At 41.3% G+C, this 14865-nt stretch overlaps 1 protein-coding gene across 1 annotated transcript; it reads left to right on the forward strand.

Annotated features, from left to right (window-relative positions):
• The first annotated feature begins 668 nt into the window (after positions 1 to 668).
• On the forward strand, positions 669 to 10334 carry LOC125263974. Its single transcript, XM_048183175.1, has 6 exons — positions 669 to 1036; positions 2787 to 2838; positions 3139 to 3369; positions 4646 to 4759; positions 5170 to 5176; positions 7974 to 10334. The coding sequence occupies exons 1-6, from the start codon at positions 669 to 671 to the stop codon at positions 9653 to 9655; spliced, it is 2454 nt and encodes an 817-aa protein (XP_048039132.1). The 3' UTR covers positions 9656 to 10334.
• The last annotated feature ends 4531 nt before the right edge of the window (positions 10335 to 14865 follow it).

Genomic DNA, 14865 nt, shown 5'->3' on the forward strand with positions numbered 1-14865 from the left:
AGAGTGTGATTGCGGTGCACTTATGCCCGCAGTCCGCGGCTACCTGGCGGAATCGTCCGCGTCTCCCGTCCAAGGCGGATAAGACCACGGCCGCTCTCACTGCCAAGGCTTACTCCGCCGCTGGACAGTGATGATGCCACCAATCCGCCATGGGCCGCGCCTTCGTCTGCTCCTCGCCAAGGGCGTCCTCCTGCGGCTCAGGCTCCTGTGAGATCGGAACCCTCCCATCCTCCTCGAGCCACCCGCCGGAAGGCCACGCCCCCCGCCCAGTCCGCCAAGCCTCCTTCCGAGAAGAAGAAGAAGGCCAAGAAGCAGCCCTGAGATGGGAGACCCAGTTGTTTTGGGAGCTGCTCTACAGGAGACGGTGACCGCACCGCTCCTTCCCCCGGGAGAGGGCCCGGGGGAGAATCCTGTGTTTCCTTTTATTTCTGTTCCACTTCCTCAATAAAAGAGCAATTTCCGAAACCTCTGGGTCATATAAGAAGGTCTGTGTTGAGGGTGAGCGAGCTTCCGCTCCCTCTCTCTCAACCACTCCTTCCCACGCCACCCTGCCCACTCGGAGCCATGTGAATGGACCCCACTCACAGCCTTGACTTCGGGACGCACTGCATCCCGAGTTGGGCCTCAGTGCTCCATGCTGCCCCCCCGTGGGTACTTCTGTTGTCCGGATGGTTCCACTCGTACGGTGCTTAGGGGCGTGGCTACGCCTTCCCAACCCGTCCCGTTGGCTCATTCGGACAATCAGACTCGGCTACGCGATTCAGTTCGCCAGGCGTCCCCCCAGGTTCAGCGGCGTTCTGTTCACCTCGGTGACAGGTCCCAACGCCTCTGTCCTGCGGGCGGAGATTGCGGTTCTTTTGGCGAAGGACGCAATAGAGCCTGTCCCTCCAGCCGAGATGGAGTCCGGGTTTTACAGCCCATACTTCATAGTACCCAAGAAAGGCGGGGGGTTACGGCCAATCTTGGATCTGCACGTCTTGAATCGGACCCTTCACAAGCTCCCGTTCAAGATGCTGAAGCTGAAACGCATTCTCATGTGCGTTCGCACCCAGGATTGGTTTGCAGCGATCGACCTGAAGGACGCGTACTTTCATGTCTCGATCCTTCCTCGACACAGACCGTTCCTACGGTTTGCGTTCGAGGGGCGGCATATCAGTATACTCGCTTCCTTCAAGAGGGTTGGGGACCTGCAAGCATTTTCGGTCAGCAATTCGTGCCTGGAATTCGGGCCGGACTACTCTCACGTTATCTTGAGACCCCGGCCTGGATATATGCCCAAGGTTCCCACCACTCCCTTCCGGGACCAGGTGGTGAACCTGCAAGCACTCCCCCGGAGGAGGCAGACCCAGCCCTTGCGCTGCTGTGTTCCGTTCGTGCTCTGCGCGTTTACGTGGACCGCACACAGAGCTTCAGAAGCTCTGAGCAGCTCTTTGTCTGTTTTGGAGGTCAGCAGAAGGGAAAGGCTGTCTCCAAACAGAGGTTGGCCCACTGGATAGTGGATGCCATCGCCTTGGCGTACCAGTCCCAAGGCGAGCCGTGCCCCCTCGGGTTGCAAGCTCACTCCACTCGGGGTGTTGCTTCTTCCTGGGCGTTGGTGCACGGCGCCTCTGTTGCAGACATTTGCAGAGCTGCAGGCTGGGCGACACCAAATACATTCACGAGATATTACAATCTCTGAGTGGAACCGGTGTCCACCCGTGTGCTGTCTACTCGTAGATAGCCATGGGTGTTCGCTTGCTGTGCCATTTCCCTCGGGAGAGGGAATGCGAGCACTTTTTTCCGCTCCTCAGTTCAGTTCCCCGTAACGGCGAACCCTGTGGAGTTCCTCTTGCATCCTGCGGCGGCTAGACGTGGCGGAGGCGTCCGGCGCTAGGTCCAGTACTCATGTGTATGCCCGGTTGGTCTGCCCTTGTACTGGGCTAGATGCCCATATGCTGTGATTCCCCGCGGGTAATCCCATATGTGTTTGTCCATGGTACGGTTTCCCTAACGGTAAACCCATGTCTTTCCCTGGGCGGCTTTGTTTTGCCCTATCTCTGATTGCTAGTATGTTCCTCCCGGAAGGTAGGACCTACATCAGAGATCTTCCATATGCGTTACTGTCCTCAGACCAGTCCATATGTGTCTTCCACACATTACCTCCCTTCGGGTAGGGTGTGGTCTCCGTAGCTTTCCCTTCCTTGGGGAACGCTTTCCTGGCGTTTTGGTTATGGCTGAAAAACGTGGGATTGAGTTCCGAAGCACTCTTCCCCGTGGGTAGGAACAGCAGCTTCGATCTCTCCTCGACCTCGACCTCTTCGACCTGTATCCTTGGAGGTGATTGGGCTCCCTGGCGAGACCCCCCATTACGTCAGTATCGACGTAACGTCTCCGTTCCCTCCTTCTGGGAACGGGGGTTACAATAGTAACCTAGACGTTGTTATTTAAAAAGTTATTAACTATGGTGTCATTTACACTCTCACAGACATTAACACTCAGCTTACCAAACCAAAGTCCCTTTAAGACAAGTCATTTCACTCGGTGGCCATCTTTGAAACGCCTCTCAGGCACGCAAGTGCAGCTCCTATCTCTTTGAATGGGGAAACATCAAATTCTCCAAAGCTGTTTGCCAAACTTTCAATTAAATTTCATATTTGATATCACCAATGAAATCTGACAACAACTGTCTCATAATTGTTTTTTTTCCAAACATTCGAATCATGACAAAAAAACTATTTTTTTTTAGGCTGGATCAAGCTAATGCGCATGTGCAGACATAAATGCGTGTCTCTTGTGCCTCCTTTCAGAGGCACGCATCTGACTGTTTCTATAGAAACCGGTGCTTCTAACGTGCTTCTAGTGACTCGATGACTTTACCAGTCGACGATTGGCTCTTATTTTGAAGGCGGGACTTATTCCGGCATATTGCGTGTTACACTTTCTCCCATTCAAAACAATACGAGTGACATGTCTTGTGTTATTCTATAGTCTTTGACCTAACTAACTCATGGTTCCCAGTATGCATTGTGGCATGAATACATTTTGCAGCTGAATACATATTTAAACTTTTTCAAGATGGCGCCAGGATGTTTGCCGGCTTGCCACAGTCTGTCCTTATCTCTTTTGTTTGTATTGTTTTTTGTTTGTGTGCATGGGAAGCATGCTGGAGTCCTTGTGAGATCGAAGAGGATCGGGAAGTTTCCAGTCATCAGACCACCTTCTTTGATGGCGGAGGCCGTGATCGTGAACTTGAGATGTTCATACATTGTGCCTGTCTTACCGTCTTCGGCGTTGATGCCTCATTCCTCGCGGATGGTGTACGTGAGGCGACAGTCTGCAGATGGAGGAGTTAATCATCGGAATCTTCGCTATTTGCGTGACAGTAGTTCGGTAACATTGTTTGATTCCTCTCTGCAATCCTCTTCTTTTGCCACTTTAATTCCAGTGACAATGGCGTTGATGAACGCGAGATCTCTGGCAAATAAGACCTTCATCCTGAACGATCTTTTTCTTTCTCATGAAATTGATTTTTTATTTGTTAGTGAGACTTGGCTTAATGCTGGTGAAATGACTTCTCTTTCTGAACTCTCTCCTCCTGGCTGCAGTTTTTTCAGTACCCCTAGGTCTGTTGGTCGTGGCGGGGGTCTTGCAGTTGTTTTTAAAGACAAGTTTAAGTGTAGATTTTCACCTTCTGCATCCTTTAGCTCTTTTGAATCTCAGTTAATTATGCTGAATTCTTTTAAATCTGTGTTATGTGTTTTGATTTATAGACCCCCAAATTCTCATGGGGATTTTATACAGGAGTTTTCTGAATTTGTATCTGGTACCCTTCTTTTGACAAATATTTTAATTTTGGGGGATTTTAATATACATGTGTGCTGTCCTTCAAAGCCCCTGGTCAAAGAATTTTTTAATTTATTAGAGTCGTTTGATTTTTTGCAATGTGTTTCGGGTCCAACTCATGAATGTGGTCATACGCTTGACCTTGTATTATCTTTGGGATTTTCTATTGATAGCGTGAAGATTGTTGATACTGTTTTTTTCTGACCATAAGACTGTTATTTTAAATACTAATTTTCCTTGTGTTGTGCCGGGTAATACTGTTTCTGCCTCGATTTCGGCTCGTATACTTAATTCATGTACAGCGAGTAGTTTTTCAGCTGTTTTTAATGTCTCTCCTTTATTTTCATTGATCAAGTCACACTCTCCCTGTATGGGTTTAGAAGAGTTGGTCGATCAGTTTAACTCTACTTGCTTAGAGATTTTAGATGCTGTGGCTCCTGTCAAAGTCAGGGGAAGAAAAGTCAAATCGCAGCCCTGGTTGAACAGTACTAGGCAGGAGTGTAGGAGGGCTGAACGCAAATGGGTTAAAGATAAATTACAAGTCTCTTATGAGATTTTGAAGAATCATTTGAATGAGTATCAAAGAGCTGTTAAATTGGCTAGATCAAATTATTTCTCTGTCATCATCTCCAGAAACTGTAATAATTCTAGAGTACTTTTCTCTACTGTAAATGCTGTTCTTCATCCTACTGCTACTCCTGCACTTTCTCCTTCTGCTGACATGTGTGAAGAGTTTTTAAACTTTTTTATTGGTAAGGTTGATGGAATTAGATCTCTAATTTCATCTGTTGGTAATGATTTTATTGTTTCTGTTGCCCCTCAGAACCATTTGACCAGTTTTATGCCTGTTTCTTTGCAACAGCTTAAGGATATAACTGCTAATATGAAGCCCACCAGGTCTCCTGGTGATGTGCTTCCTTCTTCTCTGTTTAAGCAGGTACTTGATTCAATTGGCCCAAGTATTCTGTCTATTATAAATATTAGTTTGTCATCTGGTGTTGTTCCGGTTAGTTTTAAGCACGCGGTTATTCAGTCCCTTTTAAAAAAACCCAGCTTAGATCCATTTGACATGAGTAGTTTTCGTCCGATTTCAAAATTCCCTTTTATTTCAAAAATACTAGAAAAAATTGTGCACGCACAGCTTAATGACTTTTTAATTAGGAATAATATCTGCGATAGATTCCAGTCAGGTTTTAGAGTTGGTCATAGTACAGAATCGGCTCTTTTGAGGGTGTCTAATGATATCCTACGAGGTGTTGATTCTGGAAACTGTGTTGTCTTGCTGTTGTTAGATCTTACAGTGGCATTTGATACAGTTGATCATAACATTCTCATTGATCGTCTTAGGGATCAGGTTGGTATTCAGGGCTTAGCCCTGAAATGGTTCTCTTCCTATTTAAAGAATAGGACTCTTTCAGTCAGCTTAGGGGATTATTTTTCTTCCATTGCCCACCCTTGTGTGTGGGGTTCCACAGGGCTCAATACTGGGACCAATTTTATTTTCCCTTTATATGCTCTCTCTAGGTTCTATTTTTGAGAAATTTGGGATTCAGTATCATCTTTATGCAGATGATTCTCAAATTTATGTACCACTGAAACATGGGCATAAAAGTGGCATTCAGTCTCTTCATTCATGTTTGGCAGAAGTTAAGTGCTGGCTTGCAAATAACCTTCTCCAATTAAATGAGGATAAGACTGAGATCATTTTATTTGGAAATAAGGGGTGTGTGGATGATGACTGCCTGGGGTTGTTTCCTGGGAAAAAAACTGTCTAGCGTGAGGAACCTTGGTGTCATTTTTGACTCTGAGCTCAAATTTGAGCAGCAAATCAATGCTGTTGTTAAGAATAGTTTCTTAAATCTTAGATCAATATCTAAATTGAAATCTATTCTTACTTTTAATGATATGGAGAAGCCCCTGAGTATGTTACTGATTTAATCAGCCGCTGTCAATCCAGCAGATCTCTGCGCTCAAATGATCAGTTGCTTTTTGTGGTTCCACGTACGCGTTTAAAATGTAAAGGTGATCGGGCGTTTTCTGTTGCAGATCCTAGGCTTTGGAATGACCTTCCTCTGTCTCTAAAAACTTGTCCTTCATTGGGTGTTTTTCAGAGTGCGCTTAAAACTTATTTGTTTTCTTTAGCTTTTGACAATGCTTTGTAAGTGTGTATGTCATATGTCTGTTTTTTGTTTTTTATGTTTTTATGTTTTTTTTATGTTTTCTTTTATACTTTCTGTACAGCACTTTGGTTCCACTTGTGGTGTTGAAAGTGCTTTATAAATAAAGTTGAGTTGAGTTGAGTTGAATTCTTTTACTATTTAGATTTGAACATAAAAACACACACAAAAACAGTCATTTTCATTTTTGGTTATCAGCAAAGTGCATCCATAATTTTAGATTTTGGCCCAGAATTATCATTTTGGTGAATCCCTACTTACAACAACAGATTGTCCTGACAATGGAAACTGCTCCATTTCAGGAGAAGCTTTTGTGCGTATCCTGCATTGCACTCTCTTAGTTTATGTAAGCTGTTCCCCACAAAATGTGCAGCACACAGATCAACTTTGGGGTTATAATGTTCAGGAACAGTGTTTAAAATAACACTAAGTTCGTCAGCCTTATGAATGTCAAAAAAACATGAGTTTTGGAAATGGGAAGACAAAAAAAAAACAGCGTCTCTTTAACATAGCGACAACACTGTTTTCACTAACGCAGCTCCACCAGGCCTCGTCCCTGTATTCCGTGGGCAGAGATTATTTCAATAAGCAACATTGTGATTTCTTGGAAAGTAGATTTTGTTAAATAAACAGAATTGGTCTCCCTTTGGAGTGGACTTTGAGCCTTGTAACCTTGCTGATCTTTTAAACATTACACACATTACTAACATTACACACAAAGTTGAAAAAGTGAAAAAGCACAACAGGACCCTAATGTTACAAATAAACATTCTTTCAATGCTGAGAAAATTAAGTTACCTTGGGAAAAAAAAAAATCATAACCAAAGCATAATGTTTGGAAAATGTTCTTAGAACAAAAATGTGTTGACTGGGTAGTCCATTTAAGTATGAATAAACTGGGGTAAAAACAAGCAGCGGAGACAGCAGTACATAAATATGTTCCTGGAATTTTAATCATAACCAACTATTTAGATATTACATTATCCTACAGTGAATACACTTTGGGTGGAACTTCAGCCTGTTAGCTTGTGTTAAACCAGTATTTCTGTCAAAGTTGATTTGCAGACACTCAACATTCATTTGTATTTATGCGTAAATTGGTCATATCCTGAAGAAAGTAATGTACTGTTTGTTTTGTTTTTCTGTAAGCAGACTGGAGAGTAAAGGTCTTTTGTGAGCTGTACAATTTCATTCCAGTGATCACCATGAGTTCCAGGTAAGTTAAAAAGTGCTACAACAGAGTAAATTATATTCTTTTAAAAATAGTATTTTAGACAATTAATTGCTAAACCTGGGTGTACATTCAAATTTCTTCAGTGATATTGCGCAAATTAATTTACTTCCTGCAGTCATGGTGGGCTACTAATATTGGTCACAACTGTGATCGTGTGATGAGTGATTTTTTTTCCACAATGCTGATTCAAAATGCTAATTTGGATGAACTGCTGTCAAAGGGTGTCCGACTAGAGGCAACATGCAGAAGATCCTGCAAAAGCCCAAATGTTGGCTTGGTTTGTCACAACCAAAAGAGATCACTTGTCATGGTGATGTTTAATGCCCCTGTTGTTTGATGCCAACTTGGTAGAGTAGCAATCACCTTTTTCATGATGCATAACTTGTTTTAAACTTACCACAGACATTATTTAAGGAATTTAACTAAAAACACACACATAAAAACTTCTAGACAATGGAACTGGCAGTTCAAAAATGCCAAATTGGCAAAAATGTTGAACAGTACTTGTTTTGGACAGTAGGTGGGACTGTCAGTTGGCAAGACTTTGACCAGAGCAGAAAAAATGCTTTGATACTTTGGTCATATTAGTTTTGCATGCAAAATTCTTATTTTGTCAGAATATAAAGTGAGATATAATGAAAAGTGGTGCCTACACCTATTCAGATCAAATTAATTAATATAAAAACTCTGGCATTAAGCCAACTTTATCTAAAAGTAACAATGCAGCATGCCATGAGAAGACAGCCGACCTTGTGGTAAATATAAAACATTTGACTTCTTATTTTACAGAAAGCAGATTCTTCCACCACATATACCAACTCTGATTCATCAAGGTCCTCCAAAACGATATTGTCTACATACTGAGAGAAAAGAGCTTGATGACAATGTAAAAGTCAGAAAATGGACTTATGGGACAAAAGACACCAGAAAATCAAACATAATTGTGCTGTTGGTGGGAGAGACTGGTGCTGGCAAAACCACCATCATTAACACCATGGTCAACTACTTACTGGGAGTGAAGTTTGAGGATGAACTATGGTATGAAATCACAGAAGAAGCAGCCAGAGACCAATCGCAATCACAAACATCTGAAATCACCATATATGAGGTCTGTCCTGTAGAGAGTCCTTTATCTCTCACCATCATTGATACTCCAGGATACGGAGACACTAGAGGATTGGAAAAAGATCTGGAAGTTGCTGAGAATTTATCTATGCTGTTTCAGAGCAATGATGGAGTTCGTGAGATTGATGCTGTGTGTTTTGTGATTCAAGCATCTAAGAATCGTCTCTCAGACAGACAGCATTACATTATCAGTTCAATTCTGTCTTTGTTTGGAAAAGACATTGTGAACAACATTGTGTTTTTAATCACTCACTCTGATGGTCTGCCACCGGAAAACGTTCTTAGTGCCATTAATAAAGCTAAAATCCCCTGCAGACGAGACCAAAGTGGCCAACCTGTTCATTTCTTGTTTAACAACCGGCAGGCTGACGCCCGTCACACAGAAGAACGTCATGCTCATATTCAAAGAGGTGCCTGGGAAGACAGCATGGATGGTATGAAGGACTTCCTTCAGTCTCTGGATGAAAAGAACAGAAAAAGTTTAGAGTTGACTTCAGATGTCCTGACAGAGCGCATTCGATTAGAAGCGTCCATCTCCAACTTACAGCTGCGAGTTCAGGAGAAAGAGTCAAAGAAGTCTGAAAAAATTCAGATCCAACAGGCAATGAGAGAAAACAAGGAAAAGATTAAGGAGTGTAAAAACTTCCCCATTAAAGTAAAAAAGACAGTCAAAGAGAAGATTCCCATTGAAAGCAAGTCATGGAAGAGCAGGAAGGCGACGACCTGCACCGTCTGTGAGGAAAACTGCCATGAGTTTGACTGCTGGTGGGTTTCTGATCCCAGCAAATGTGAAGTCATGAAAGATGGCTTTTGCACCGTGTGCACAGGGAACTGTCATCACAGCAAACACGTCAAAGATGACAATAAATACATCATCAGCACCTTTTGCAAGATTTTCCATTATGCCTCCATTAAAAAAGAAAATCAAAAAGCTCAAAAACTGTCCAATAGGTTTTCAGTTGTAATGGATGATCTTGACAAAGATATGCAGGAGATTGAAAAGCAAAAGTCAATTCTTCTAACTGAAGCTTACCAGAACATCAAGCATCTGTCTCAGATCGCATTAAAGCCAGACTCGGCCTTCACTCTTCAGCATCTGGACTTCTTCATCCCCAGAGTGAAGGAGGCTGGGAAAGAAGACTGGGCCCGAGAGCTGGAGGAAATGAGGAGAAAAGCTGTAGCTGAAGAAGCAAATAAAGATGCTCTGAGTTATCTGAGAGCTGGTCTGGCAAAACTGGGAGATTTCTTTGGTAGGAAAGGAACAAATGCAGACAGGACAACAGAGATGAGTCAATGAGAACTAAGAAGATTGCTTACAATGAGAATTCAATGCAGGTGACTTTATGTAGATGTGAAGATAAGAATGATTGCTTAATCATTCAATCAAGATAATTTGCATCCATGTTTTTAGTGTTTGTTTGAAACGAGGCAAAATTTGTTACAATAAAATCTCCAATAATTTAATTCCTACACTGTAATAATAATATTATAATGTAATAATAATATAATTTAAGGGACTGAATAATTGCTGAATAATTGAAAAAAGCAACCACAAACGGTGATTTGTACTGCGTTAATCCTGCTTGAACCCTTCTTTTTTTACTATTTTTACTATTCTCCACTATCAACTTCCAACCCCACACATATCAGCTGATCCGATTTCTATGAACTCTATTGGCAACTCAAAAATAAGGCACATTATTTAAACACAGCTTCCGTCTCTCTACTTGCTTGGCTGATTCCACTGCACACTGCTTGCAATCAATCAAGTCTTTTTATGCTATGTGAGTCATTCTACAAAATGGGTGCCATTTCCACTTTGCATTTTTCAAAATTTTCATTAAGAACAAACTTTTTTTTAAACAAACCTTCAACTTGAAAGATATGTTAATCCTCCAAAAAACATATTTTCCCACCTCAGGCACAAAATCTTTATTAATATTATCCTTTTTATTCAGGCAAGGCAGCCATTCTTGTACCACCCCAGCCAGCAATGACACGTGGGGCCCAGATGGGTTAACTATGGGTTCCATGGGTACTGTGTGGGCATGGGCTTTGGCTGGGTGAAATCAGCGGGTCCCATGTAGGTTTTGTAGTATGAGTCCCACATAGGAAGCCCATATGAGCTGATTACATGGGCCCCATAAGGGACAGGCATGGGCCAAGTGGGCATGGGTTTGATCTGGGAACACATATATGGGTCTTGCATGGCATATTTATGGGCCAAGTGGGCATGGGTTTGAACTGGGAATGCACATATGGGTCCTGCATAGAATTTTTATGGGCCAAGTGGGCATGGGTTTGAACTGGGAACACATATATGGGTCTTGAATGGCATATTTATGGGCCAAGTGGGCAGGGGTTTGATCTGGGAACACATATATGGGTCTTGCATGGCATATTTATGGGCCAAGTGGGCATGGGTTTGAACTGGGAATGCACATATGGGTCCTGCATAGAATTTTTATGGGTCAAGTGGGCATGGGTTTGAACTGGGAATGCACATATGGGACCTGCATAGAAATTTTATGGGCCAAGTGGGCATGAGTTTGAACTGGGAACACATATATGGGTCTTGAATGGCATATTTATGGGCCAAGTGGGCATGGGTTTGATCTGGGAACACATATATGGGTCTTGAATGGCATATTTATGGGCCAAGTGGACATGGGTTTGAACTGGGAATGCACATATGGGTCCTGCATAGAAATTTTATGGGCCAAGTGGGCATGGGTTTGAACTGGGAATACATATATGGGTCTTGAATGGCATATTTATGGGTCAAGTGGGCATGGGTTTGATCTGGGAACACATATATGGGTCTTGAATGGCATATTTATGGGCCAAGTGGACATGGGTTTGAACTGGGAATGCACATATGGGTCCTGCATAGAAATTTTATGGGCCAAGTGGGCATGGGTTTGAACTGGGAATATATATATGGGTCTTGAATGGCATATTTATGGGTCAAGTGGGCATGGGTTTGATCTGGGAACACATATATGGGTCTTGAATGGCATATTTATGGGTCAAGTGGGCATGGGTTTGAACTGGGAATACATATATGGGTCTTGAATGGCATATTTATGGGTCAAGTGGGCATGGGTTTGAACTGGGAAAACATATATGGGTCTTGCATGATATATTTATGGGCCAAGTTGGCATGGGTTTGAACTGGGAACACATATATGGGTCTTATATTTATACAACAGTTCTGTCTGGTTCTCGAATCTGATTGGCTGATAGCCATGCAATATTTCAGCGATAACAGTACTCCTCCTACCTTTTCACCATTTGTATCACTCCGCTTGAAGTGACCGTCATGGCGGCCGACCAAATCAACCGTAATTTTTACAAATACTACTTGTTGTACCACAAACTGTAGTTTTAATAGTTTTTAGGCGAGAATGTAGTTGTTTAGACCTGAAATATGTGACTCATATTTAATAACGGCGCCTATTTTACAACTTGTTTTGACGTTTTCGGAGATGTGAGCTCCAGGGCGTCAGCGGCTGTTCAGTGCTTCTGTAACCGCCGAGAACAGCTTAATCTCGGCCAGTGCTTCGTGGATTTGCCGCTGGCTCTTATAGTGGTTAAACATGAGACATTATTCAATTTGAGTACATAGAACAGGCAATCTTTGGTCTTTATTAATCTATTATTTGTTCCAGAGCAAGTCGAATTGTGCTATGTTAAATTTGATAATAATAAACGACGTTATGTTACATCATTATATATAGCATATTGGCTTCAACTAGACGGGACATATCAGACGAAGACTCTTCTCCGCTCTTCAAATACGTAAAACATTAAACTTTATAAACATAGGGTTTTTTGAGTAAAGAAAACGCTTTACAATTTTTTTTTTCAAACATCAGATCTTTATTTACCTTGGCATTGCATAGAGGAGATGTCCAAACTGCGTGCACACTTCATTCACGAGGGGAGGCGGATTAATGTAATGAGGTTTGATTGACAGTTTGAGGATCCAATGGAGTTAAGAGGTTTTGTCACAAGCTCTTTAAAATCCTTTTCATTTGTTAAATATTTGTAAAACCCACATACAAGCGTAAATGTTTTGTTTTGTTTTGTTTTTTGTAAATAACTAGTGCTTTGTTTGACTGAACTGTACAATTGTGCTTATTTGTTGTTCAATAAATATTATTTTATATAAATATGTCCATTAGTAAGTAATATGGATTGAGTGAAAGTTACATTAACTTTCAAACTTTAGTTAGTGTGTAATGTTGTTGTTAGAGTATAAATAAAATCTGTAAAATTTTAAAGCTCAAAGTTCAATGCCAAGCAAGATATTTTATTTAACAGAAGTCGCCTACATCGAACGGCCAGTTTGGACTACATCCCTCTACTTCCTTCTTTAATGACGTCACTAAAACAGTTTTTTGACTAACCTCCGCCCACAGGAATACACAAAAAAGGGGGTGTGGTCTTGTTGCGCTCCCACGGAGAAGAGCAAGAGTTGCGTTTGTAGAGTGTGTTTGTCGCCATGTCGTCGAAACGGTGTTATTTTCATCCCGCAGTCCATTCACCTTTGTTTGGCCTTCCCAGGGACGCTGTACTTAGAGATCAATGGTTACAATTTATGTTTAACTCGGTTCCGAAAATTATAATCCATGTTTACAATAACACTGAGCGCATGCATCTCCACGTTATGGTAAGAGGCGTGACCTTTCCGGGCAAGGTGCGCTAAGCTGCTGTCGAATCACAACACAGGAACCGCTGGCACAATCAGAACTCGTTACGTATTTCTGAAGGAGGGACTTCATAGAACAAGGAAGTCATCAGCCCGTTTTTATGACAGTGGAAACAGCGGTATACAGATAAGTAAATTATGTGGAAAATACTGTTTTTTTTTACACGCGAAACATGAACACATGTTATATTGCACACTATAAACACAATCAAAGCAAAAAACACGAAAAACGGGACCTTTAAATAAGTGTTTTTATCAAATGTTAAATTTCCTACATTTTTAAATGTTCGGTTTTACAATGGGGACAATCTCAGAAGGATGAACAAATTATGTTTGTGGTCATCGCATTAAAAATAACATTTAAAGTGCTGGGGAAAAAAATGTGTGTGTGTGTGTGTGTGTGTGTGTGTGTGTCTGTGTGTGTGTCTAATTACAGACACGGCATTTTTAAACAGTCCCAAATAGCTTCGTCTTTATTGCAATCAATAAAACTGGTTTATTGGCAAATTAGGTAAATGTAATAACTGCATTAAAATATAAATCCAACATTAAAAAGTCAACCATAGATGGTTTTGTGTCGATGTACAACGACTACAGAATGAACAGCTAACAGTTCACCGGAAGTGCCCGAGCTGGCTTAACGACAACCAGGAAGTAACCCGTGCATATAGTCCACTGACAACTTGAGATATGAATCCGTGGCGGAAGGAAGCAGTGCTGCACAAAAGAGGGTTTTAAAGACACTCCGTTGTTGTTCTTATTTATTTACACACTCGTGCCGTCGAACTGTTGTATAAACGCAATATCACACTCATAGCCATGCGATATGGCTGTATATCAGCTGATATACAGCCATATCGCACGGCTACGAGTGTGATATTGCTCATGTATCTATGGGTAAAAAAGAACATCGACAACACAAACGCCATGACTGTTTTGGATGTTATAGTTACTAGTTACTTCTCACAAATAGTAACGGATGTATTTTTGGAGAGATGTTTTGTTTTCTTTTTTCAGACATTTTTAAAAAAACATATTTTTTATTTATTTAGTTAGTTAGTTTTTATTTGTTATTTATTGTGTGCAACATCTTGGTATAATAATAGTATTATCTGCTAATACCATAACATTAAATCTGATTGGTTTGCATTGGTGACGTCATATGCAGTGTTGGTCACATTGCTTTAAAAAAGTAATTAGTTATAGTTACTAGTTACTTCTCACAAATAGTAACGGATGTATTTTTGGAGAGATGTTTTGTTTTCTTTTTTCAGACATTTTTAAAAAAACATATTTTTTATTTATTTACTGGTCCGTTGTAAAATTTAAATTGTTAAAGATTATGTTTGTTGTTCAATGTATTATATATTGAGTGTATTTTGTATTGTATTTTTGGAGTTTTTTTTTCAGAGATTTTTTTAAAATATATTTTTTAGTTTACCTTATGTTGTGACATTGTTTTTTAAAGATAATTTTTGTTGTTCAATTTAATATATTTCTTGCAGTTCAAAGCATCAAGTGTCTTGTATTTATCTTGTACTTACATTCATTCTTCATTTTTAATTTTTCTTAGATTGTTTCCTTAAATGAATGGTTGGGCTTACCTTGCATGAATTGCCCAGTTAGGACCAACATGAGATCTTTACAGAGCCCACTTTAAGCCCATATGGGCATTCACGGTTAAATCCTGGTGCAAGCCCACTTTAAACCCCTTTAGGCAGGTGGGGCCCAAATGGGTCTGACACAAATTGCCCGGTTAAGACCCACATAAGACCCTTACAGATCCCACTTAA

This window comes from Megalobrama amblycephala, linkage group LG3, assembly GCF_018812025.1.
Source record: "Megalobrama amblycephala isolate DHTTF-2021 linkage group LG3, ASM1881202v1, whole genome shotgun sequence".
In the NCBI taxonomy this organism is placed as follows: Eukaryota; Metazoa; Chordata; class Actinopteri; order Cypriniformes; family Xenocyprididae; genus Megalobrama; species Megalobrama amblycephala.

Bases quoted from the DNA above. Each gene is read 5' to 3' on its own strand.
- LOC125263974 (XM_048183175.1), top strand. From the start codon at position 669: ATGGTTCCACTCGTACGGTGCTTAGGGGCGTGGCTACGCCTTCCCAAC. The intron at 2,839-3,138 runs GTGACTCGATGA...GTGCATGGGAAG, and splicing joins GTGCTTCTAACGTGCTTCTA to CATGCTGGAGTCCTTGTGAG. The intron at 3,370-4,645 runs GTAACATTGTTT...GTTGCCCCTCAG, and splicing joins ATTTGCGTGACAGTAGTTCG to AACCATTTGACCAGTTTTAT.